This window comes from Polyodon spathula, chromosome 10 (assembly GCF_017654505.1).
Source record: "Polyodon spathula isolate WHYD16114869_AA chromosome 10, ASM1765450v1, whole genome shotgun sequence".
NCBI lineage: Eukaryota > Metazoa > Chordata > Actinopteri > Acipenseriformes > Polyodontidae > Polyodon > Polyodon spathula.
Genome location: NC_054543.1, coordinates 27,142,471 through 27,168,832, shown reverse-complemented (window position 1 = coordinate 27,168,832; position 26,362 = coordinate 27,142,471). Strand labels below are relative to the sequence as shown.

General features: G+C 36.6%; 1 protein-coding gene across 4 annotated transcripts in view; it reads right to left on the bottom strand.

Moving 5' to 3' along the window:
• LOC121322038 (double-stranded RNA-specific editase 1-like) overlaps positions 1 to 26,362 on the bottom strand; it is a 181,146-nt gene that overhangs the window by 16,526 nt on the left and 138,258 nt on the right. For 3 of the 4 annotated variants that reach the window (XM_041261484.1, XM_041261487.1, XM_041261486.1), the window contains one exon: positions 941 to 1,863. In XM_041261484.1, the coding sequence (XP_041117418.1) occupies positions 941 to 1,863 (923 nt within the window). Of the gene's footprint in view, positions 1 to 940; positions 1,864 to 11,772; positions 11,860 to 26,362 lie in introns of all 4 variants that reach the window. The other variant, XM_041261488.1, reaches the window with a different exon arrangement.

Below are 26,362 nucleotides of genomic sequence, written 5' to 3'. Positions count from 1 at the left end.
CCAAGTAAAAATTGTGCTGACATGCATTTTCAGTTTCTCAAGCTGCACAAAACTACAGGAGCTCATCTTAATTAGCCTTGAAGAAAATTAATGAGGTATTAAATTCCAGCAATAAAAATTCAAACTATTCCTTCCATTCACTAGTCTGTTTTTCTAATTAGTTCTGACTAAACGGACACCTCTGTGCACAGCTGAAGGTAAATTAAATAAATATTTTACAATGGTGAATGAATTAGTCAATTAGGAAGTGTTGGCTCTGTCGAAACATTTGCATGGTGAATTGAACAGGCTGGGACTCAAAGAAATAGATCTAACTAATCCATAAAAAGACATGGAACAAGATTGTTTGACTGACTTCTAAGCTAATAATCACACCATCACTTTCCTTCCCTGAGGCTTCAGCCTCCAGCTCTATCTCTTCACGCAGTCAGATCAGGAAAATCACTGATGAACTGACAGAGCCAAGGCAGCCTTATTAATGACAATATATCAACACAACCACTCAGCAGGTCACATGCAATTACATTACAACATGCTCCAATTCCAATTTATGCATTCTCAAAAGCGAAGATAACCCAAGACTCGTCATCAACTCTGCTGGAGCCCAGTTTCACATTACAGAAAATTGGATGAATAGCTATCCTTAATGAGCAAGCCTAATTTCCATTAATGCATATGCTGCTATTCTCCCACCCGCAGAGATGCACACACATACTGTACATTCACTTTTTAGCTTTAGGGTTACACAGACAACCAAGATGGACCAAATCTATGGACCAATTTTCAGACATTGCATCGATAAAAAATATTGACTAGTAAATGCCTAACATATCTTATTTGAAATAAAAATGCACCAATATGCTGCCCTAATGAATATTTGAATATTCACTGTATGGGTCTTTCTGATTTGGCCAACCTTGGTATGTCTGAGTGCTCTTACCTGGGGAAGATGAAGCTGTAAGCCTTCCCTGGGGATGGGCTGTCGGGATGGTGTCTGGTCAAGCTGCATGTTAAACAAGCTGGAGAGGGCTGCCTGGGCGGCACGGGCCTTAGCCAACTTCTTATTCCTCCCCGAACCTTCAAAGGCCTGTCCGTCCACTGTTACTGACATCACAAAGTTTTTGGCGTGACTTTCTCCGCTCTCGGATACAAAGTCATACTTTAGGCCTGGGCGTAGCTCGTTCAGGATCATGACAGAGTTCTTCCCGCTAGAGGGGGCAAGGGCAGATGGGGCAGGCAAAGGGGACTGGCTGAGATTGTCTACCCCTCCTGAAGAGGGAAGAGGATAATCCCCTATGGAGTTAAATGAGCCATTTCCATTGGAGCCCAGGTAATAGGCCACATCAGCCTGAGCTGGGGTCTCAAAACCATTAAAGAGGGTGTCAGGGAAGTCTGCCTGGTCGGAAGTGAAGTCGGTGTTTACAGTCAGGGTCCGACCCATGGCCATGTGGGCCTCTGAAGCGTTGGGAAACTGGACAAAAGACCTCAGGGCCTTCTCTGCAGCATTAAGCTTGGCCTTCTTCTTGGTGGGACCAGAGCCTTCGAAAAGCTGCCCGTTGACCTCCACTGTCATGACGAACACAGGAGCGTGGACCGGCCCAGTCTGAGACAGCAGCTTGTACTGCAGCCCTGGCTTGATCTCATTGAGCTGCATTAGGGCATTCTTTGGCAAGATGGGCCCCGGGGTTTTCTTTCGTTTCTTGGCCCGGAACTTGGAATGCGAGTGGCCGTTATTACCCTCCTCGAGTGGGCGCTTCCTGCTGCCACTGCCTCCATTGGGGAGTTGGACCCCTTCACCCAAAGCTTCCTTTGAAGAGACGTTGTCCAGGTTGCGATTTTCCTTAACATCGGTGCTGCACAAACCTGCGGTGCCCAGAAAGAGTAACTTACAACGCCTTCGTTGCAGGATCTTGTAAATGTAAAATTTATAGATTCCTTTATCCCTCTTTGTAACCGAACAAGTGATGTGTGTTCTATATATTCAGCTGGGGGTGTTAGGGGAGGTTAAAAGTTAAATAGATACAAATGAAGGCATTTCTGAAATGATATCTTTGAGTTCTGTTTAACCTGAAGGCTTCTATGGTCTACCAATCAAAGCAGTTTGCATTAACAGTATTTGAAAACTAGTATAGCTCATAAAAATAAATTAAATAAATAAATAAAACCCCAGAGAAGATTAGACCAATTCAATTTTGTTACTGTTTTACTCATAACGCTTTAAAACTAAATCTATTGGTTCAAAACAATTGGAATGGAAACCTTAAATATGGAGTGGGCATTACATCAGCAGTCCTGTAATTCATAAATCTTTGGCAACTAGGATTAGAGGTGAGGTGTATTTCTGGAAACAGCAACATATGATAACCTGCACTTCATTGACAGGCACATACTGGTCTAGTACACTGTGTAATCGGTGTAAACTGTGTTTGAAGAGGTCTTACAAATGGTCCCAATAGATGTGGATGCACACAATAAATTCATCATTATGATTATCATTTACAAACTTAAGAGTTCTACCCTCACAGGTCACTGAAATTGGTGTTAGCGGCACTGTTACAATATGGTTGGGTTTTAGCTCATTTTTGAAAACCTGTTTCATTACCTTTTAATCTTAAAACAAGGAAAAATAAGATTCCAACCCAGTTTAAAGGACTTGTTGGTGAAGCCACATGTTTTTTTTTTGTTTTTTTTCTGGTAAGCAAACACATCACTGCATTCTGTTGACAAAGCCGATGGAACGTTTATTAAATTTTCATTTATAACATCCTCCAGCAAAAGCTCGATAGGTTACTCCTTTCGGTGCTCATAAGAAAAAAAATGTTGTGCCAGAGTGGGAATTCATGGAGGAAAGAGGGAGTCGTACACAGGAGTGGAGAGGTGAGATACCAGTGGAGCAAGAAGAGGAGGAGAAAAGAGGAAAAGTGAAGGAAACATTCTACAAAACCAAACTGAATCTGGCTCTACAGGTGCTTGTCTGGGAAAGTAAGAAGCTCCACTATTAATAACTGTCAAACAATTCTTTACCAATCATCTTTGAAGATATTGGTGTATGTCCAATTGATCAAAACAGACACTGATCTAAATACTGCTACATTTTAAATAATTAATAAAGGGCCGAGGGCTATGAAAAGCAAACATCTGAACAGTGTATGTTTCTTTAATTTATTTCTATAAGGAAAATATGAAACATCTCAGGAAGAGTAATATTTTAAATGACAGTGGTATTTGGATCAATTGAACATAGCTCTAAAGAAAGCAGTGGGATATTTAGTACAAAACTAGAACAAAAGGCTATAATGTCTGCAAAAACTGGTTCTTCAGTTAGCTATGGATTTGCCACAATCTGTGACCAAGCCAAACCACATTTTATTAGCAAAACTTTAAAAGCTGTGAATCATGTTTAAATTCTCAGCAAGACCAGACAATGAGGGCTGTCAAATGTAAGCAACTGTTTGTATTTATAAAGTGCCATTCCCTAAGCACATATGGTTCATCATTAAAGGTGATATCCATACTATAGTCAACTTAGAGTTAAATTAACTTTTTTCTATTTTAAAATACACCACCACCACCCCCCCCCCCCCCCCCCCAGCAAATTTAGTTTAGGAGGAGTCATCAAAAAACCGCAATAATTATTTTTTAGACGTACCTTCGTTATGGGAGTTAACACCCATGTCTGTGGGGACGACAGAGTTATACAAAAGAATATGTTTCACAAGAAATCTGTTTTACATTAAGTGTTATATTCAGCATATGGAATCACAATTTCCTGTTATGCTGACTATTAGATGGCCTGTTTCTCTGTAAAACCTAATTAGAACCAACAACAGTAATCAGTTTTGCAAAATTCAAGCCATGCTATTTACAGTAAGTCTGGACATGCATTTAAAAAAGGGAGCAAAAGAAAAACTGGTTTCATGAGAAAAGCTGTGTGCAAGCACTTAGCAAGATGTATATAGATGTATACTAGATATTCAATCTCTTAGAAAAGTTTACCACCATATATTTGCACTGTTTTTTTCATGCTTTTTCCATGGTTATAGTTTTTTTGGTGCTTTACCATACCTCTCTAAGATTTGCAATGCTTACGTAAGTTTTACCATGCTTTATTACATTTTGTTATACTTGTACTATGGTAAACATTCATAAGGGATAAGAGCAACAAAATAATTTTTAAAAAAATGGTTAAATGGCTTCAGGGGAGATGGGGCTAATTGAGGAGAAAGAATAAAGGTGTTGAAAAATGAAGACCCACAGTAGCAGACAATTAAAAGAACGCATATATAAAAGATACACCCAAGTGTTACAGAGGTACAGAAGTAAACTGAAATTAGAAAACGTAAAATGCATATTCTGCCTCTGCCTTGTCAATGCCTCAGGCATCATACACTGGATTTAGGTCACAACTGTGTTGGAAAATAACTATCAAATGTGAAAATTGTTGGGGGCTGCATATTAGGGGCTGTGCAAAATAGGCAAAGTACATCACATTCTTTATCCTGTATTTCTTTTATATATATATATATATATATATATATATATATATATATATATATATATATATATATATATATATATATATATATATAAAGAGGAGACTTGTCCAAATAAATAGCTGGGCTTCGGAGGTTTGATTCACCATGGGAGCTCAGAGTTGGTCATTTACTGTAGATGCTGTTTGAAGGGAGTATGTGTATAACATATGAGCACACAAATCAATAAAACTCACCAGACATAAGGTTAATAGCATTCTTCCCCAACCACACATACAAAACCGTTTAAAAAACAAGACGTTTTGTCATCTACATTTTCAGAATATTTAATTTCTTCTTTCCATTATGTATTAACTACCACAATAAAACAGCACATTTTCAAATCAGACCTGAAATAATTTCTGAAGGGAGTGGTTTTAGAACTGACCAATAGAGTTCGAACAACCAACTGTTAGTAAATGGAACACTTCTTTACAAAAATCAGTTTCAGAAGGGACTGATAGAACAGCTGCACACCCCTAGTGGTAAAACCACCTCAAGTTGAAAAGTGGTTAGTGGTTGAAAAGGGACATTTTTACTGAAATATTTCACAAGCATGACAACAATGTATCTCAGCAAAAAGAACAATATACAGTAAAACCTAAATCTAATGCAGTTTCGCTTGTGACTGGAAAATTATGCTGGATTACAGTGCACTGGTTTACAATGGTGCTGTAAAATGTAATACTGTATCTAAAATAAAAGGTATACTCTTTGAACACTTAAAAAACAGAATATTAAAGTACAGTAGAAGTACTCTACAGGTATATCCTGTAATGTAAATTCATATTATTGTTTATTTGACTTCGAATTGTTGAGGGCATTTGATCAGGGACCAAAAATGATACTGCATTATACAGAATGCAGTATGTAGAAGGGCTGGAGTAGACTGTATTTTACTGTATATTGGTAGATACAAATTATAATGAACAGGTAAGTCATTAAATATTATGAACATACCAATGGTATTTCGTTTCTTTAACTATCCTGGCATTATATACAAAGAAACATGAGTAGTGTAAACTGCTTAATGGGATATTTTTGATGATGATTCCTAAACCACTGATCCTCAGAGAACAGCTTCTTCAAAACCACAATCTGCAATCCTGTTTTAGGTTTGATGCACTGTTTCATTGTGCTCAGCTTAATGTCTACCACAAACTATCAGGAGTCCTGTATGTAATTTAAAAACTCCTCATTTTCCTTACATAAGCATTTTGACAACACACGCTTTATGTGAAAGGTCAGTCTTTTTAATAAAGCCCAACTACTTAGTCCTACTGTTGTTATCAAAAACTGACAGTAGCTGTGAAAAATCTGCAAATGAGAGGAATAATTTAAAACCCAATAAATACGTACTTATTTCTACCCTTAAAAAAGCCAACTCTAATCTTTCTAGTAGTAGAAGGCATTGGTGTGGAAATGTAATTATGACACCTATAACGCATGACTATCATGGCGGTTCTAGCGTTAACTTTTCAAGACAGAAGTTCAGAATCTTTTGGAAATTCTTTGTCAATGCGGGCAAGGTTTGTAGTGAAATAACGCTACAGATTTGAAGATTTGAACTGTGACAAAGGCAAGCTGCATAAGACCTTAAGTGAAAATGCCCCCTTAGTTTTCCCAAATGTTCTACTTAAGTAATATTTTTATTTAAGTATTTCCCTCAAGTTAGTTAACCGTTGCACAAAATGACTTGGGGGATAAATATCTATATAATATATATATAAATTAAATATCTATATAATGCTGGAAGCAGATTAACAACCCCAAACAAGAAGAAATCACGCATTGCTTCCTGTTCTTCAAATACAGCGGCAGCGCTTCGTTTTTTGCAACTAGTGGCTTTTTATTACTATACAAATGTATACTTTAAAAAAAAAAAAAAAAACACATTTGGCAGGTTACATGACATCTTAAGTGAGGTTAATGGTTAATTTTGCTAAATACAAGTTCGCACTTTTATTGCGAACACAGCCATACAAATTGTTTAAACAAATATGTTTAGTGTACATTTGTTGTAGATTTACTTGTTTTTTGTGATGCTCTTCTGAAATCAGAATATATATCTATTGTTTTTTACCTTGTGAATGCTGCGATTTACAATTACATTTCTTGCATTCACACATTCAGTTATTTCTGCCAATTTCTTCTGCTTCGTGGCAGTTGTCAAATTCGGACATGGTTTGCCTGTTATTATTTGCTTTCTTTTATTATATGTACTATGTTTTTCCTCCTCTGTCCAGTTTGTGTTTCTTTTCTTTTTATCAGCCATTCTGTGATTTTCCTTAACTGCCCAAATGTTGCCATGGATTTAAAGAGTACAGTAAGCTACTTGCCTATTGGTTGAAATCTTAAATAGCCCATGCATATTTAGTGTTTTCCCTTTGCTAAGGAGAGTGGTTAAGATGTTTGGTGCAACACCCTTAAGTTTTTCCCTCAGCGGAGTGAAAAATACACAAGTGAAATACTTAATAATAAGATGTTTTATGCAACCGTGCACTGGCAAATAAGGCACAGCAGTTTTACATTGCGTTCAACAAAAAATATCCATTACTTTCCCACTCCGGTCAGAAGGTTCGATATTCATCTACAGATTTTCTTTTTTGCCATTTTTTTCTGCCATTATGAACAAAACAGAAGCCAGTCCTGTTCAAAGTAAAGTTAACGGTTTCCAATTTTCTGTAACACGAGTCCCGAATGCACAGTAAAGTAAGGGTAGATATGATTTGCTAGTTTGTTGCTATGTAACAAAAAAGTGTTGCTGCCACGCTACTGATTGGCTATAGTCAGAAATGGATTGGCTTGTGATGGGGGAAAAAAAAAAAAATAACCTTGGAGACTTATTGTAAAAATAATACACAAATAATATTAAATAAATAAACAAACAAATAAACTTATTGATTGTGTAATTAAATATATGGGAAGTTCAAAGAGCCGCAGTTTGACCACAAAAGAGCTGCTCAGGAGACGCCGCTTTCCCTGCTTTAAATAAAAGTAAAACTGTTAAAAATACTGAATTTAAGACCGATACTGATATTTTTCACCACCTTTCACAAACTGAAGCTGAGGAACTGCTTTTCTGTTCATCCACAGTATTTACCTGGAAAACAGGGAAATTCATTATTTTCACAGATTTTGACCTTTTTTTTCTCCAATAAACCCCAATCTCCGTATATTTTATATTTAAAAAACAAAACGAAAATAAAAGGCCTGTGTGCCTCCGAGAATTTTTATTCTGTGCCGTGACTGACAGTGACAGAATTGTGTCATGCAATGTATTTTGAAAAGCCGACGTCAGAGAAGTGAACGCTTACAGCCTTATACAATTTTACTATTAAACTCATATAGAACAATCAAACGTCTCCCTGGAACTGAATGTTCATTTAGAAGATACAAAATAGTTTTGTTCACAATGTGGGTATCGATAATACAATGCTAAAGCAAATAATAAACAACGTGTACAAAATTAAATAATCCTCCCACCACGCACTATATCCTTCTGGTATTAGGTTTCCAATTCTTGTTTTGTTTTACATTTTTCAATTATATCCTTGAAACACATTTTTAAAGAGTTTGCGCTCTGTAAGGTTCATAGCAATATGTTCTCTGCTATAGACCATTTTAAGATGTTCTAGCTAGTTCCACACAAGGGCTTTTTGTGTCATGAATGCGATGCTTTGATTTTTAGACTCACCTGCTTTTACATTGTGATATTAATGCTGTAGTTAAGTGTTGCTGTTAACAAGATGCATTAAGTCTGGTGTTTGTTTTTTTCTCTTTACAGGGAAGCTCACAAATCTGTCAGAGGTGTGACTAATAATCAAATCAGTCACTCTCTTACCTTTAGTGTCTGATTGATGACACAAGCAGCCCTGTGGAAAACTAGAAGTATCATGTAAAAATCTTCAGAAGATAAAATATTGTTGTGAACCATGCTGAGCTCAAACTTTTCAAAGACATAATGAAAAACAGAAACAAACAACATAAATGAGGGCATTATTTAATTTTATACACTTCACTTATTCTACCTGAAGACTAGAAAAAAACAGGGACAAAAAACTGGTTTATTTCTGGTCTGGTATCTTTATTTGTGAGTTGTGCTAATGACAATGGAAATTCTGAAGAGCTTTGAGAATCCAGCTCACAGTGTGCAATTTATTTTGCAAACTGTTTCTAACTGCGTATTGAAAGTCTCTTTGCCCCCAGGATTGGGAAAAACTGAGATACCCACAGAGTCAGCTTATTTGAAAACATTGTCAGAGGCTAATGAACAAAACTCAAAGTCTTCCTGTTTCAAGCTCTGCCGAAAGGGAATCTTTACTGTTAAGCTTTAATGCTGCTTCTTCCTGCTATTAACAATGTCATTATTTTCTTCCTCCTACATACCCTATATGTGATTAGTACAATTTTAATTAATATACACTTTAGGTTATTAAAAAAAATTAATGAGTTTTCTTTTCTATGTTTTTTTTTTTATCTGAGGCAAGATATTGCAACTATCTTACGGTGGTTTGAAAGTTTAATGTGCAAGGCTCCCTATAATTATTATTTCAAAGCTTTTGACACTAACTGTGTTCTTGTGTGCATCCAACACAATTCAACAGTAAGAGACAGTCGAAGCTACAGTTCAAGCCACTTACTCTCTAAAATATCACATGAACAACACATGACCAGAAATAAAAGCTCTTGTAAAGTATCGCCAAACTACTTCTTCTGAGTTCATTACACACTGTAACTGTCGTTATTATTTATTTAGCAATATAAGACACTTATGCAGCCAAAATAAAATGAAGCGAGCTCACTGTGGGCATTGAAAAGGTTAAGAGGGCTGTATTTGGTCTCACAGTTGTCGACTGATACATTCCACTTCAAGCAAACAATGACACTAGTAAGTCTCACTTTATTAAAATCCATTTTGAAGTTGATGTGCTTTTGTTCTGACAACTGTAAACAGAAGTACTTATATTTTGACACTTCTCAGGACATGATAACTCAATGGTTACTTAGACATGTTCCCACTTCATGCTGGCCTTTATAATACAAGACCAAAAGAATAACACAATATTTTAGTGACTTCAAATTCATAGATTTTGACACCTCCAAGTTCACTGCTGCAGGTATACCCCACATGGTTTAGAGGTCGGCTCATTAAAACAACTTGCAGCTTCTTCTAAGAATTAGTATTCGTTATTAAATGAAAAAGGATAAAACTGAAATCTTACAAGCTGAAAAACTGGTCTAGTGACTTGGTTTCTTCAGCTTTAATAAAAACTAAAAAGGTGTCACAATGGACTATTTGAACTGTCATGAAAGACTTAATAAAAGTTCAGCAATGTTGTTATTGTGTATTACAGTGACACTGAGTAGGCCACAGGCAATCGTGTCGTGCTTACCAAGGAAAACTATGAAAGGATGTCAGTATCTTAAAAGAGCTCAAATCTATTTTGACTGATTCTAATTGAGCTGACTTGGATGTGATCCGACAGGTGTAGTGTTTGCATTAACTGTAAGATTTCTAAGCACTTACCATGCATTTTTCCTGCATACAAGCTTCTCAGTAACAATGTTTTACTAGTCAATTGTAAACACATGCACAAATTTTAAAAAGTGTCTTTTTATACTAATTTCTGTGTCTACCATGGATGACTCATGTGCAAAACCATTGTTCAGTATATGGTTCTTTTGAACAAGTTTACAAATCAACCTGGAAACTTATATTAACCCTATGTTACTATCCATCTTTTTTACCATCCATGTCATACATCTTACTGGTACTCGCATACTCCCATAATTTGAGAGTTATCTCAATTCATACATTAGTCTTCTTGTTACATTCACTTTGTATCATGTTCTGTTTCAATCATCACATCCTGGTGACCTGTGTTTAAAACTGGCATCAATAGAGCCCTCCAAATCATGCCTATGATGCACACCAGTGTAACCATTAACTTGTCCCTGGGCAACACTATGTAAGACATATATTTGTAAGTAATACCACACAGAACAAACGTGATATCACATGAATTTATTTACGTAGCAGTACATTCACTGAGTACTGCAGGGGGAAGGGTAATTTTTATATGTTGATGTACCAGAAGTATTTAAGGGTAGAAGTGATCCTGAGGACACAGAGGTGCATTTAAACTTTTGAGTTTTAAAAGTGACTGAGATGAGATAACTCTGGCAGTTCACATCCGTACAGAACTGCTATTTAAAATTGGCTAGTCTTAACTTCAAAACAAGAAATTCCAGATCACTTCCACTCTGATTTTCAAGGCATACATTAGAATGGTCCTGAAATTAATGTATACTGAACCTTCTGATCAAGGGTGTATTTTTTAATGGCATCTTTCAAACTGACAATCTTATATTATGACTCTTCTCGGATCTGGAATTTGATCGCTGAGAAAAACAGATTATTTTATTTTTATTCAGATAGATTTCAATCGCCGTTCCACTACACAGAATTGAGTCGAAACAAGATTAATTTAATTATTTTTCTTTAAAGCTGATGTTTTATGCTTCAGATGTGTTCAAATTAAAATGCAGTGAACACCTGCAACCAAAAGTAGAGTAACATGAATTGAACACATTGTTAAAGCAGATGACATTTCTGCTAAGATGTGACAATGCTTAAAAATCACAAGGAAAAGGCTTTCTATCTTATTATTGAAGGGGGAAGGGGGATGAAATCATTAAAGTGATACTGCTGGTATCAAAACTTTAAGAGAAGTTAACATTAGTTAAGCAGATTAGGGGAAAAGGTCATTTAAAATCTGGTATCTTGAACAAGTGCTGTATATCGGTAACATGCATTCCCTGTACATTGAAATAAGAGCTATTAGCATGATTAAGGGGCTGATGATGTATATCAATGTCATGAACAGAACAGCAGCGAGTAACAATTACCAAGTTACATGACAATTTGATGAGTGCTTTTTGGAAAATTCTCAGAAGTGTGGCTGCCACTACTATATCCCTTTGCAAGCAGTTTCATCCCTAACAAGGGATAAGGCGGCAACCCCTATCTTAAGCAGTCATTAAATTACCAGTTAATTTCACTATATGGTAATATCTCAATGGAAATTGCAGGTTGCTGTGACCAAGTTAGTATTAAATGAAAGCAAAAACGAACTAGAACACCCGAACAAAGACTTTGGTAAAAATATTTGTCTCATTCTATAACCAAGATCCTTCAGTCCTACTGTGTGTCAGAGTTTAAGAAGAATGCAGACACTAGAGCGCTTAGTCATGTTTTCTTCTTCGTCTACATCCATTGTAAAGTATTTCTGCTGGCTTCTTGTCTGACGGACACTGCTCTTCTCTATGAGAAACAGAGAAACAACAGTATTAGGCACCCGGGGACCTCACATACAGGTGCTACACACAAGCTGAATAGTAAATCAAGGATGTTTTAAAATAAGTAAAATAACATTTTAAATAAAATATAGCAGACAACTTGAAATACAAGACCAAAATGCAAAAGTATGGGCAGCGATCTTGTGGAATAAACTTATCCTATAACACCCACAAATCACCAAGTAGACAAATCTTTATCTGTGAGGGAGAAGAAAAGCCACGGCGGGTAATATTTTTTAAAATTATTATTAGTACACCACCCACTCAGTATATCGCGGGCGTTGGGGTCCAAGACAAATGAAAGACCCAGTGAAAAACAAATAGACTAACAACAAATACTGTACAACCACTCCCTTGTTTTATCGGGGGCGCCTGGGTCCAATATATATCCTCTATGCAATCCACTTTTTCCCACATTTTTCATATAAAAAGCAGCACACCGTTTTAATTCATACTGCAGAGGGTAATTGCTTCTCATCAACTTCAGTCTCCAACTGATTTCATGAATCTTCCTCTCCTTTCTCAAATGCCCAAGCCACTGTATTGAAAGAAACCATTCCCATTACATAGGAGATGTGTTGCTAGGGAGCTGACGTCACCGCATTGCTTAAAAAAAAAAAACGCTTCAGCAAGTAGATATTTAATTTGCTTTGTGGTATTGTGCAATACGTGTGCATATGATAACAGTACAATATTAATGCTTTGTTTTTAACTGTTCTGTATATTTTAGTTTGTGATGTGCAGTACAAAATAAAACAAACAGTAATTCTTAGTGAAATTGTCTATGTATAGTGCAGTTAAGGCATGTGCAGTTAGACTGTAAAAATGGGGCGCTCCAGGACTGTGATATATCCGGGCTATATAATGAGGGCTGGGTGTATTGTTATTTCTCTTAAAGATTGCTTCTTAAAATGTAATTTAACTATCTATCTGTATAATATAGCTCATATATACATAACTATCAATTTTTTTTGCAACCTTCCATGGACTAGGGCAGCGGTTCTCAAACTTTTTTTTTCGCGGACCACTTGAAAATTGCGGGGGGTTTCGGTGGACCACTTAATGAACTCTTTTTTTTCTGTACATATCACAGCACTTAACTCAGATTTGAATAACCATAGTCCTCCCTTTCTAATGCGATGGATGTGCCTGTTTTTGTGAGCAAAGTTCTGTGAAGTCAGGTGTAATGTTTGTCAGCTTCAGCCTCAGGTCAGGTTCAGCATTCATCCAGCTTCTGTATTTGGACTCGAGGGCAGTAAGTGATGAAATTACCGTCTCGCACAGGTAGGTAGTAGCATATGGCATCAGAAAACGCACTGCTTTGTCTGCAAGTTCCGGGTACGCTCCATCTCTCTGAATCCAAAACTCCAATAGGGAATGTCTTATAAATTCTGCCCTTAATATTTAATCACTCTTGTGCCTTAGTGGAGAAGCCAGTGGGCAGCTCACTGATTTCAATGCCAAATGGGTTACGGATCCAGTTGTTTAGTTCGGCTTCAGCTGGAAAGTAATCTTCAAACTGTTTCTTGAGAGCAACAAGATGTTCTTCAATGTCATTTTTTATTTTGTTGTCAAGAACCAGTTCATTTTCAGACAGAAGACCTTCCAATGTTGAAAATGCGCTGAAGTCACCCGTCTTTACGCGATTTGCAATCAAGTCAAGTTTCTTGATCATTGCATTGATTTTGTCTCACATTTCCACCATAGTTACTGGAACTCCCTGCAGCCCCACATTCAGCTCATTTAGAAGTGTGAATATATCGCAGAGGTAAGCCAATCGCGAGAGCCAGGATGAATCTTCAAAACAGCTTGTGAATTGGAATGGATGGTCTGTTAGAAATAGCTGTATTTATGAATGTAGCTCAAATAAACGAGTAAGCACTTTGCCTCTTGACAACCACCATACTTCTGTATGAAGAAGTTGGACATGGGCACTACCCATTTCATTGCACAGCACATAAATAAACTGATAATTCATAGGTCATGCTTTTATGAAATTAACAGTCTTCACAGCACTGTCCAAAATGACCTTCATTTCCACTGGTATTTTCTTGACAGCTGGTGCCTCTTGATGAATGCTACAGTGCACCCATTTCACATTAGGTGCCACTTCGTGGATACAAGCCATCATTGCTCGTGCACCGTCAGTACATACTCCAACACAATGTTGCCAACCAATAATGTGTTCCTTCACAAACTCATCTAATAACCGTAAAATATGCGGTTGTTCTTGTTGGCAGTGAACGAAAAAACAAAATATCTTCCAGTACATTCCCTTCCCACTCATACTTGATGTATACAAAATGATTTGCAAGGTTACTGACATCAGTGGGCATATCCAATTGCAATGCAAAATACCTACTGCTGTTCACTCATTTCACTAGAATGTCTTGAACATTAGCTGCCACATCAAGAATTCTGCGTGACAGTCATTTGAAAGAGGCACACAATCTAACTGCTTTACCGTCTTCTCTCTGCATATATAGACACAAATTCTTTAGCTGCAGGCAGAATAAGTTCTTCCCCAATAGTGTGTGGCTTCCCTGCTTTGGTGATTCGAATGCTGGCACGGTATGAAGCTTCCAGGGCCCGCACATTTACTGTTGCATTAGCAAACAAACTTGCTGTCCCTTGTTTCAACTCAAAGTCTCTGCAGATGTATGTCCGCTTGCTGTAGTTGCATGTTCGACTTCTGACTTTTCACTGATCTCACTATCATCACTGGCTTGATTATTTGTTTTTTCTTTTTCAAAGATCCCGTTTTCAGCCACAAATCTATTTCTGGAGGTTGAATGACTGCTGCTAGCCTACTGCCCTATAGAAAACGTGTTTGAACTAAATCACAGAACATACATTGCATGTAATTCAACTGGGATACACATTACATCCAGGGCTGTAGTATAATGGCATGGCTATATGACTGGCTAAAACAACAGATATCTGTATTCCATCCTGAGGAAGAGATGTTAAATCAATGTCCCATTGTAAATGACTCTGCATATCATACACAGTTCAAAGCCTACTTCTGTAAAACGCTTTGCGATGGTGGTCCACTATGAAAGGCGCTATTTAAGCGATAGAGCCCGTCGATGCAGGCTCTACCGTGTGGTAGATGACCGCGACTGGAGTTATGCGTCCCGAGCCATAGGCGCTAACGTAAGTCAAGATCATTTACGACACAGTAGAGCATGCATCAAGAGGGCTCTATCGCTATTAGAAAACTATTTTTTTCTTTATTTTCTCTTTAAAAAAAAAACCTTTCAAACCTATATTTACCTTCAACTTCTGATATTTCGTCAGGTAACCTTCAGCTGAGGAAAATAGTCCCTTACATAATTAGAATAGAAAAATGACATACATGCAGAGAAAACGGTCTTTATTAATATTATGACACTGACAGATAAATTAACTGTAGGATTGTTGAATAGTGTGCGTAGTATAGAGTCGGACTCGAAACTTCTTGTTGGAGGCGGGGCGTCATTCAAGCTGGAAGGAAGTGGATTGGCTGGTGCAGAAAGAACTGAAACAGGGTTGGCATTTTTGGTTTTGAGGGAGGGTGTTGTTTGGATCCAGTTTATGATAGAATTGTTGACCAATCGTGTCTTTCCTGTTGGTTTGCTGTTCAGTAGCTACAAACTGAGCCTTTGTTATGGTGTCCTGTCACTGACATGATTACTAGTTATAGTTACATGATAATTAGATTAGTTGTAGATTAGAATGTTAAGGGAAAAAGCTTGTATTTATGGCATAATGATTTAAAAATTTAATTCACAGTTATGCACTTCAACCTTCCAGTAGGCATCTATGCAAAATAGAAGCCCAATAGATCTGGAAGCTGATTGGCTGTTCACACTCAATCGTTTTCTAAATAAAAATATTATTCTTATATTATATGGGAGTATAAACTTTCTAAAATGCAGTAGCATACTACAGTAAGGCATATTAATGTCAGCTAAAAAGGTCAGCTTAATTGCAACACCAATATCACAATTAATAATATCCCAAATACATTAAACAAGGTAACTTTAAGGAATGTCCTCAAGCTGAATGTAGGGGCATGCTTCATTTAAAACACTGTTGACTGTCCAGATTGGTTATCCCTTCAGAAATAATCTAGGTTCACTTGAGACCTGCTTGTGACCTCACAGTGCTAACATTGTAAGGAAAAACAACAATAACACAATTTATGGGACACTATAAATTCAAGTAATAGAATAAATAATTGGAAATCCTGAAGCAACACTTATTCAAAAGGTAATCGACATGTTCAACCTGTTTGGTTTCCCTTCTGTCATCTTTCACATGTGGCACTTTTTTTCTTTTGCTAAACTAAATGGCCAAATTAATCAGAGCTAATGGTGGGTGACAGGAAATATGCTACCACAATTATTAGCCTATTAAAGATTAATAGGTGGGTATCAAACTAAAATGGCAGAAACCAGATAAGTGTCTGCTTCATTTATATCAGACAGCAGCTCTCTAGACTTCAGATTAGTGACTAATGACTATAATCTATGTTTCAGGAACTGTACTCGTAAAAGTTTTGAATCTGGAACACCCTAAAACACTCCTTCCATCCATTAACATCTAGCGAAAGTTTAGTATGTCAAATCTCTGGTATCTTGCTACCGGCAATGGGAAAAATAAATAGTTTAACTCCTGTCTTTCATCTCCAACTTGCCACTTGTCTGTGCTTTTGAGATAGCATTGAGTGAGCAGGGAGTTGTAGTGCTGTAGGGAACTTTAATACAAAATAATTTACCCCCCCCCCCCCCCCCCCCAAAAAAAAAAAAAAAAACAACATGTGCTTTTAAAGTGATTGAGAAAGGACTGCATTTAGTTATCTGAAACACACTTCAAATGCACATGCTGCTCTCGGCTCCTTGAAGATAGCAGAAACCCATAATTGATATAGTTGCGATTGGCCCCTTTCTTGCTCCAACAGCAAGCTGACAGATATCTCCAATAAACACACTTTGCTCTGTGTGGTTGGATGAGACAGACACTTTGAAAATACATTTAAAAATTGCATTGTGGTTAGCAACTGAGGGGCTTGGTACAAAACTAAGAAAGTAAAAATAAAAATATTAACGAATGCTCTACCAGATCTTCAAGCTGATCAATCCCAGAACTTTGTCTTGTTGGCTTATCCCAGTGATTCACTATCAACAACCCGGTTGGTAACCCATTCCATACCCTGAACTCTGTCTGGCCCACTTCTTGATCCTCTACGCCTCTCCAAATCGAACGTCCGTCTCTGCTTCGTACATTTTCTCATGTAAAATCCAACGTCTTAAGACATCTATTTTAAAATTGCATTTCAATTGTTTAAAGGAACATCATATACTATACATCTCAAAATCTCCCATCACTGGGTTATCACACAAAGAATGGTTGCAAGAGAACCGGGGAAAATCATATAAGAGTGCACTGATCCTGTTTAAGTTCACAATGAGGCTCAATACCCTTTTCTATTTCTATTTGTTTGCCATTTGATTTCAATTTTTTTCATCTTGAATTACTTTTCTATGTTCACGTGCATCTGCTAGATAAATTCAGCCTCTCCGACAGATCCAAGGCAGAGTCCTGCGCGGGTCTGATTTTTACGACCCGCTTCCAACCCGACCTGAACCCGCTGCAACACTGCCTTCTTACCCGCGACGACCCAACCCGACCCGCAAGTGTTTATCCTTTGCCTACTGCCTGTGTCGACTGGCTCTCTCATGCAATCACATTCTCTAGTAATCTGCATATATTTTAACATAGTAACATATTAATTACCTCTACTTACTTTACTATAAAATACCTGTCTTTTTCTTTTGTACCACCAGTTCAAAGGGAGCTACACCTGTGCTTTTCCAGAGATGATGTACCAGTTTTGTGGCTGTTGTACACAAACAATGACATATTGTTTTATAAGCAACGAATCTAGTCACATGTTCATTATTTTCATTCACTATGATTCCAAAAGAATTCCACACTCGATTTACCTCTCGAACTATTATCCTGGGATAAAGGGATCTTGCAATGTATCAAACAAGAGGCAATACAAACCAAGAACACTGCTTAATCAGCCAACTCCTCTCCAATCACGTCCTGCTTTAGTGCAGGAAATACTGGTACATTTACCTTCTAATACATTATATGGGAAAGGATTACAAAAGAGTACACTGAAAGGACAGAAAACCTTTTGGCAATTCAAATTCAGACCCGAGTCTGAACCGAAAATAACATTTTCTGACCCGCACCTGAAGTATAAACTGCAAAAAAAGTTCACATAGTCCGACGCGAACCCACGGATGTTTTCTGTGATATGGAAAAAAAGTAAAACAATTCAAAAGGAGAATGTTTTTGTATAGTCAACTCTATCTAGCTAACCAGGTCTAGATGAATTTTATATAATGTGTAATTTGTATCAGATATCATTTACAACTGGTACTTTAGTGCAGCTAATTGATGTGTCGTCTGCCAAATGCCATTATCATTTAAATACAAGAAAACAGTTTAACATGACAGCAGACATAAGCATAAACTAACCTGGACTTATTTTTCCTTTTTTGCCAAAATATTAGTTAGAAAAAAGCTACTTTAAACTTAGAACTTAAACAATGCATTTTGTCTCCGATAGGGATCTCGAATTGATGTTCTGTTGTCTAAAATGACATAAAGCTTGCTGTTCTGCAGAAGCGATAGTCAGCTTGAAAGAAAGGGAGATAATAGAAGGCATTGCTCAGTGCGGCAGAGCTGCCATGGCAACAGGTCTCAGCTATTGAATTACATCAGATGTATTTATTTGGACCAAGCCGCTGTTCGCCCGTCTACAGATAGCATGATAAGTGAAGCCACACGGTACTTAATGTTCAGTTAATCAGGGAGCTGTCAGTTTGCATGTCATTTCACCTACCCGAACAAAAAAATAATGGGGCAATTGGACACAGGTCACTAGCTTCTTCAATGAAGGTAGTTTTCAATGGTTTTACGTTAGGTATTGTTAGAGATACATCACTAAAATTATAATAGTTTATTCTTCCAGCATTGGGTTTTCACTACTGTATGAGTGCTCTATTTAAAATAGTAAGTTATCTTGTGCTTGTTCGTAGATTCAGCTACCAAGCTTGTACATAAAAAGACGTCTTTGAATGCAATACCTATGTTTTTGCCCAATACTGTTTTCAAAAGCTTGACAACTCTTTTGCAGGCAGGGTTCCTAAGAATAAAAGTCAGTTTTTCAATACATTGTTGAAATACAGATTACTGGAACCTTAACTTTACAATTAAATATTATGGGCACTTTCATAACAGGCTTTCACTACATACAAACACACACTACATAATTCTGACTCGTAATAGATATTTGTATGAGTGTTCATTATTTACTTAGCCCCCGATACAACACGTGTGTGTTTCTTCACTTCCATAACATTTCCGCAGCTGTGTTTTGATGTGGGTAATAACATTTTTTAATTATACACGTCTCACATTTACCTTGCTATAAATTAAACTATGCCTCCCTTGAGGTTTATAACTAGGAAATGCCAATCATTCAACACTGGAAAAAAACATTAACAGTTATGTACTAATTTGTTTACAAGACCGCTTGGCCACTCTGTTAACTAAATGAACTGTCAGTACTGTTATGTGAAATCTTTGTGACTCGGTTATTAAGAAGCATGCTTTCTGGCGAGCATGTCAACCTTATCAAACATTATTCTTTTTTATTAGAGGGCCCGAGGCAGCTCTATTGTTAGCACAGCGTGTGTCACAGCACAATGGACTGCTTTATAACAAAAGGCATGAGGTGAGTGATGCTGATACTAGAAGGGCACCCACCTCTATAGATTCAGCAAGCTATATTAACTACAATCCCTGCACTGCTGTAATGTACATCGATTTCATATGGATGTATTTTATGTAGAATGACAGATATATACCTTATTACATGGATAGTAGCTACATTTACACTGTGGCCCAATGCTAAAAAAAAAAGTTGTAGTGCACTAGGTTTGCACGATTTATGATGTCACATTACCCCTCCATTAAACATCTCTCTCTCTATATATATATATATATATATATATATATATATATATATATATATATATATATATATATATATATAACCCTAACCCTAACACAACTCTCTCTCTCTCTCTCTCTCAAGTATATATATATAATATATATATATATATATACACACATACATACACACACACATACATACATACACACACATAGATATACAGTGGCTTGCAAAAGTATTCAGACCCCTGACCAAGCCTCTCATATTACCGAATTACAAATGGTACATTGAAATTTCGTTCTGTTTGATATTTTATTTTATTAAGAGAATCTGCTTCAGTCCACTAAAAAACTGAAGCTTGGGAGGAAATTCACCTTTCAGCAGGACAATGATCCCAAGCTCAAGGCCAAAGCAACATTGCAATGGCAAAAGAACAAAAAGGTGAATGTCCTACAGTGGCCCAAAGTCCTGATCTCAATCCCATTGAGAATCTGTGGCACTATTTGAAAATTGCGGTCCACAAGCGTCGTCCAACCAACCTGAACAACCTGGAGCAAATCTGCTTGCAGCGAAATGTGGCTCTACCAAATATTAATGTGTGGTGGTTGAATACTTATGCAAGCAAGATATTTCAGTTTTTTATTTTTCTTAAAAATATTTCCCAACATAAAACCAGTGTCACCTTACAATAATTGATTTTGAGTTTAGGTGTTTTAAAATAAAATATCAAACAGAATGAAATTTCAATGTACCATTTGTAATTCAGTAATATTAGAGAATTGGTCAGGGGTCTGAAAACTTTTGCAAGGCACTGTATATACACTACCGGTCAAATGTTTTAGAATACCCCCATTTTTCCAGTTTTTATTGAAATTTAAGCAGTTCAAGTCCAGTGAATAACCTGAAATGGTACAAAGGTAAGCGGTAAACTGCCAGAGGTTAAAAAAAAAGTTTAGGTTACCAAAAACTGAAAAATAATGTACATTTCAGAGTTATATAAAAAGGCCTTTTTCAGGGAATAAGTAGTGGGTTAACAACTTACAGCTGTTCTGCAGCAATGGAAGTAAATTAAGCCTTGAAAGTTGATGATAACATTTCCTACAGGTGTCCCAACTTTTGTTGATTACTTACAAACCCTCTGTCTGTATAAAAGCAGTGTTGGAACAGACCGTGTTACTACACCCTCATAAGCATTATTTGGACAGTACTGTACTGCAGGAAGTAGTATATTGCTATCATAATGGCAATAAAAAGGCAACTAACAAAGGAAGACAGACAGACCATTATAACCCTTAAAAGTGTAGGTCTTTCCTTTAGAGAAATTGCAAAGAAAGCCAAGGTGTCAGTGAGTACAGTTTCCTACACCATCAAAAGGCGCTTAGAAACTGGAGGAAACTCTGACAGGAAGAGGTCTGGTAGACCCAAAGCCACAACAGAATCAGAAGACAAGTTTCTGAGAGTCAACAGCTTGCGTGATAGGCGGCTCACAGGACAAAAGCTTCAAGCACAGCTTAACACTGGTCGAAGTAAGCAAGTCTCAGTTTCAACTGTGAAGAGAAGACTTTGAGCTGCAGGTTTGACAGGTCGATTGGCAGTAAGAAAGCCATTGCTAAGATGGCAAAATAAGAAAAAGAGGCTTGCCTGGGCCATGAAGCATCGCCAGTGGACTACTGAAGACTGGAAGAAGGTCTTATGGACCGATGAATCAAAATTTGAAATCTTCGGTTCATCACGCAGGGTTTTGGTACGCCGTCGAGTAGGCGAAAGGATGGTTCCTCAGTGTGACACCAGCTGTCAAACATGAAGGAAGAAAGAAGGAAGCGTGATGGTCTGGGGCTCTTTTGCTGGATCCAGAGTCGGCGACTTGCATAGAGTGAGTGGCACCCTGAACTAAAATGACTACCACAGCATTTTGCAGCGCCATGCAATACCCTCTGGTATACGCCTAGTTGGTCAGGGGTTCATCCTACAGCAAGATAATAACCCAAAACATACCTCCAGGCTATGTCAGAACTACCTTAGAAGAAAAGAACAAGATGGTAGGCTTCAAATCATGGAATGGTCAGCACAGTCTCCAGACTTAAACCCCATCGAGCTGGTTTAAGATGAACTGGACAGAAGGGTGAAAGCAAAGCAACCTACAAGTGCAACACATTTGTGGGAACTTCTGCAACAGTGTTGGGAAGAACATTCTGAACAATATTTGACTTCCATTGTAGAAAGAATGCCACAAGTGTGTTCAGCTGTTATATCTGCAAAAGGTGGCTACTTTGACAAGTCAAAAATTCAGATTAAATTTTGTTAAACAAAACGCTTCCATGATTTCTTTTTTATCTCCAATTGTTTATTTGTTCTATGCTTTAATTTCAGAGTACACCGAGACATTAAACTGCGTAAATTTCAATAAAAAATGAAAAATGGAGGTGTTCTAAAACTTTTGACCGGTAGTGTATTAAACACTAGAACCGCTAAGGCAGTCATTTTGACGGTTTTTCACTTCTAAAATTCAAAATACTCTGTGTGTGGTCTGTTCTTGAGTTTTATTAAATACATATATTAAATACCCTGATGGCGTTTAAAAGTCAGAATCGCAAAAAAAAAAAAAAAAAATTATAAGCACTTCTACCTACAGCCGCCAAAGCATTTTGACATACATGCTTTTATTGTTAATATAACCGACAATGAGTTTACCGCAATATGTATTTGAATAGAATATTGCTCTTGAAAGTCTACACCCTTTCAAAATGTTCACCTTTTGTTGCCTTATAGACTGGAATTAAAATGCATTATTTTTTTTTTTTTTTTTCAATTAACCTACACATCCTACCCCACAACTTCCAAGTGAAAAAAATATTCTAGAAATTTGCAGAAAATGAATTTGAACTAAAAACTGAAATAGCTTGGTTGGATAAGTGTCCACCCCCCTTGTAATAGCAATCCTAAATTAGAATTAGTCAAGTATTAACTCATTGGGGGTGGAGACTTATCCAATTATTATCTTTCAGTTTTGTATATTTATATATATATATATATATATATATATATATATATATATATATATATATATATATATATATTTTTTTTTTTTTTTTTTTTTTCAATAAAAAAAACTTTTTTCCCCTTAACAGTGGCATGGTGTGTAGAAAAGTGGAAAAAATATAGGCACTATATATTTCTATAGGCACTGTATGTTATCCAAATATCTATTGTAATCCTATCAATTCCTTGGAAAACTGCCGTCTAACTGTCTACTTTCTGACTGCATGATTTTTGCGTTTTGATTTGAGAGCAACTACATATATATTTGCCTTGACATCAGAAATTTGGAATGACTTTACTGAAAACAGCATTGCCTGCTTCCAGCTAAACATACAACATTACATGGAGAAGCAGCTGTTTCTGACAAAAGCACAGTGTCGTTGGACACAATACATGTCAAACAAGCCTGCCAAATTTTGGCTGATAGCGGACCCTACCGCTACCTGTGTAAAGATGAAACTCGCCCAGCTAGTCAGAGACTGGGTGACAATCTGGTACCTGGGCTGATGTAACCGTACTTCGGACAAAGGATGAATATTGCCAATGACATTTTTTTTATTTTTTTTTATTTCACTTAGCAAAACAGTTGAAGAAAAAAAGCCTGGTTGGAAGAGTAAACAAAGCGAGAAGAGAGCTTCCACCATCTGCACAAAACTTAGTACTCTGTGAAAGCAATCACTTCCAATTGCTGTATTTTACAATGTACTGGACATGGCAGCCATCAATTCCTTTGTTTTGTACAAGGAATGCACAGGGGAAAATATCAATAGGAGAGATTTCATCTTGATGCTTGCCACGGAGCTTTGGCAGAAACATTTCAATCAGAAAACTGCAAAGTGGCAAAGAAATGTATCTCAACATGGATACAGTACGCAACCAAGTGACACATGCAACACAACACAATGCCAGATAACTAAATGTAATACAAACAAAATTTCTGATATCTGTGCCCAGTGTGAAAGAGCAGTATATGGTAAATGCACACAAGTTGATAAGCATTCCATCTGTGTGAACTGTGCTAATATGGAGGCTACTTTGAATTCATGTTATACAACAGGAATTGAGTTATTTTCTTTTTTATGTTTTTTTTTTAAATATAATTACTTTGTTTTTACAATTGTATATGAACACATACCAGTTTACAGCTGCTTACATAATACTTTCAAAAGTTTATTTTATTATAGTTTTTCATTTTTTGAAGTACAGTCAGCACTCGGATATACGACACTCAGACACACATAAGTTGCATTTTACTGTCCATGTATTAAAAATAAAATCAATCCCCATTATATATATATATATATATATATATATATATATATATATATATATATATATATATATATATATATATATATAATGTAACAATTTAATGCACTTACCCATCACACTCGATTTCAGACTCCATCACTAGTTTTCTGATACAAAGCCCGTCTCTTTAGTGTTACAATTGACTTGTTTAACGTATTTATTTATTTATTTATTTATTTTTGTTTTCTTGGCATGGCAAATCAGTCTGCCTTTATTGTGCACTGCAGTTACACAGCGCTTCCTCCAAAAAATAAGCGAACAAGACAAGGCACGCTAATGACAGAGTTAATCATTCAACAGTTTTAGATACTGTGATGCATTTTCATTTGCAAGTGAAATGTGACATTAGGACTTATCGAGCACTATATTCTGCAATTTTGAAGACTGACTTTGGATACTGTTTTAATTCTAGAAACTGATGTTGTTATTTCTAAATTTTTTGCTAAATTGCATTGCCTTTTTACTTTTTAAGCAGTTCTGTGCATGGGGTAACATTTTGATTTCATTTTGCTGTTGTGTCGTTAATGAGGAATTTTACATACTGCTACAATACGTACCCGATTTAAAATTATGCACTGTATTACAGTTCACGTGTCCAGTCGTCTGTTTTGGCAAGTGATATTTTCAGAATCATATCGTTCTGAATTAAAATACTTCTGTTGAAAATATAGCACTGTACTAACAAAACCAACTACAGTACACCTAAATGGAAGCCAACTTATTTTAAAACACAGCCCTTTCAGCTATGCGTTTTTGACATTGTATCTTTTTTGTGTTCCCTGTGTTTACTGCTGTGTTATTATTCCCCCGACTGGTGCGTTAACAAATTTCAATGAAAGAATCAACATCTCCCTGTACAGTTCCTGAAACCCAAGTCATATTTTTTCCTACAAAATGTGTGTGTGTGTGTGTGTAGGACAGGGGTTGTTTGGGTGGTAGGGGGCAGGTTACAATGTGCTCACATTACATACATGTAAAATCAGATGAAATAATCAGATATATGTCATACTTGTTTAACCGTTACTGAAGTAAAAATTTGATAGGGTCGGATATGCAAATGCTGACTGTATGCGGTAATGTGGGGGGAAAAAAAAGCCTTGTTATTTTTGTACATAATTCATTTTTAAAATTTTGTACGTACATATAGCAGTTTACATCTGTTTACACAATATTTTGTTTTCAAATGTTTATTTTATTATAGCTTTTCATTTTTAAGTCATTCATTACATGTGCTAATTTTGAAAAAAAAATATATTTTTTTTTTTTCATTTAAATATGGTGTTTCTGCTATGCAGATATTAGATGTGATGTTCATGAATACATCATTTGAGTTGTATCTGAAAATGTATCTCATTTTCACATCGAAGCTGTTTAAATGTACCCACCAAAGCCTTCCTGTGGTACACTGTAATGGATTTAAAAAATACAAAATTAAAGTTTGCGGACCTTGGTTATATCTTGTTTTGTAGAAACTAACTCAAGTTTGTTGGGGACCGAAGACACAGGTTGATTGGAAATTGGAAATATAAAGAAGATAATTAAACGTACAGTGAAAATTTCATGCCAGGTTGTGAGAAGTTAAATAACAGGTAACATTGTATGTTTACAACTCCAACTACTATCAGGGTTGCATAATTTTAGTTTTAGAAGTAGAAATGTAGCCAGGAGCAATCTAACCTTATTCTACAGCACAATTCTTATGAACAAAGTAAATTATAATTATTCAGTAAGCAAACATTATGCAGAGCTCAAAAGAAAGCTTTAGCAAGCTGATCACCACAATCATAGTACACATAATACATGTGTGTAACAAACACTCCTTAAAGTTTCGTTAAATTTGGAAAAGCATTTCCCAAAATACAGGGGCCTATCCAATCTACATTATGGTCATACTGATTGCTCTCATTTTGAATTCACGGCAGTGGCAGGGGATGAATGAGACTGACCTACTTGTGTATTTATGGAAAAGTGGTCAGCAGAATTTCTTTTTAACAATTAATTGCATCAAATAACATTTAGTCTCGGACAACCCAAGAGCCCTGTTCCTTGATCTAACTGACACAATTACCTTAACGAAGAGCTTGCACAGGTTTCTGGC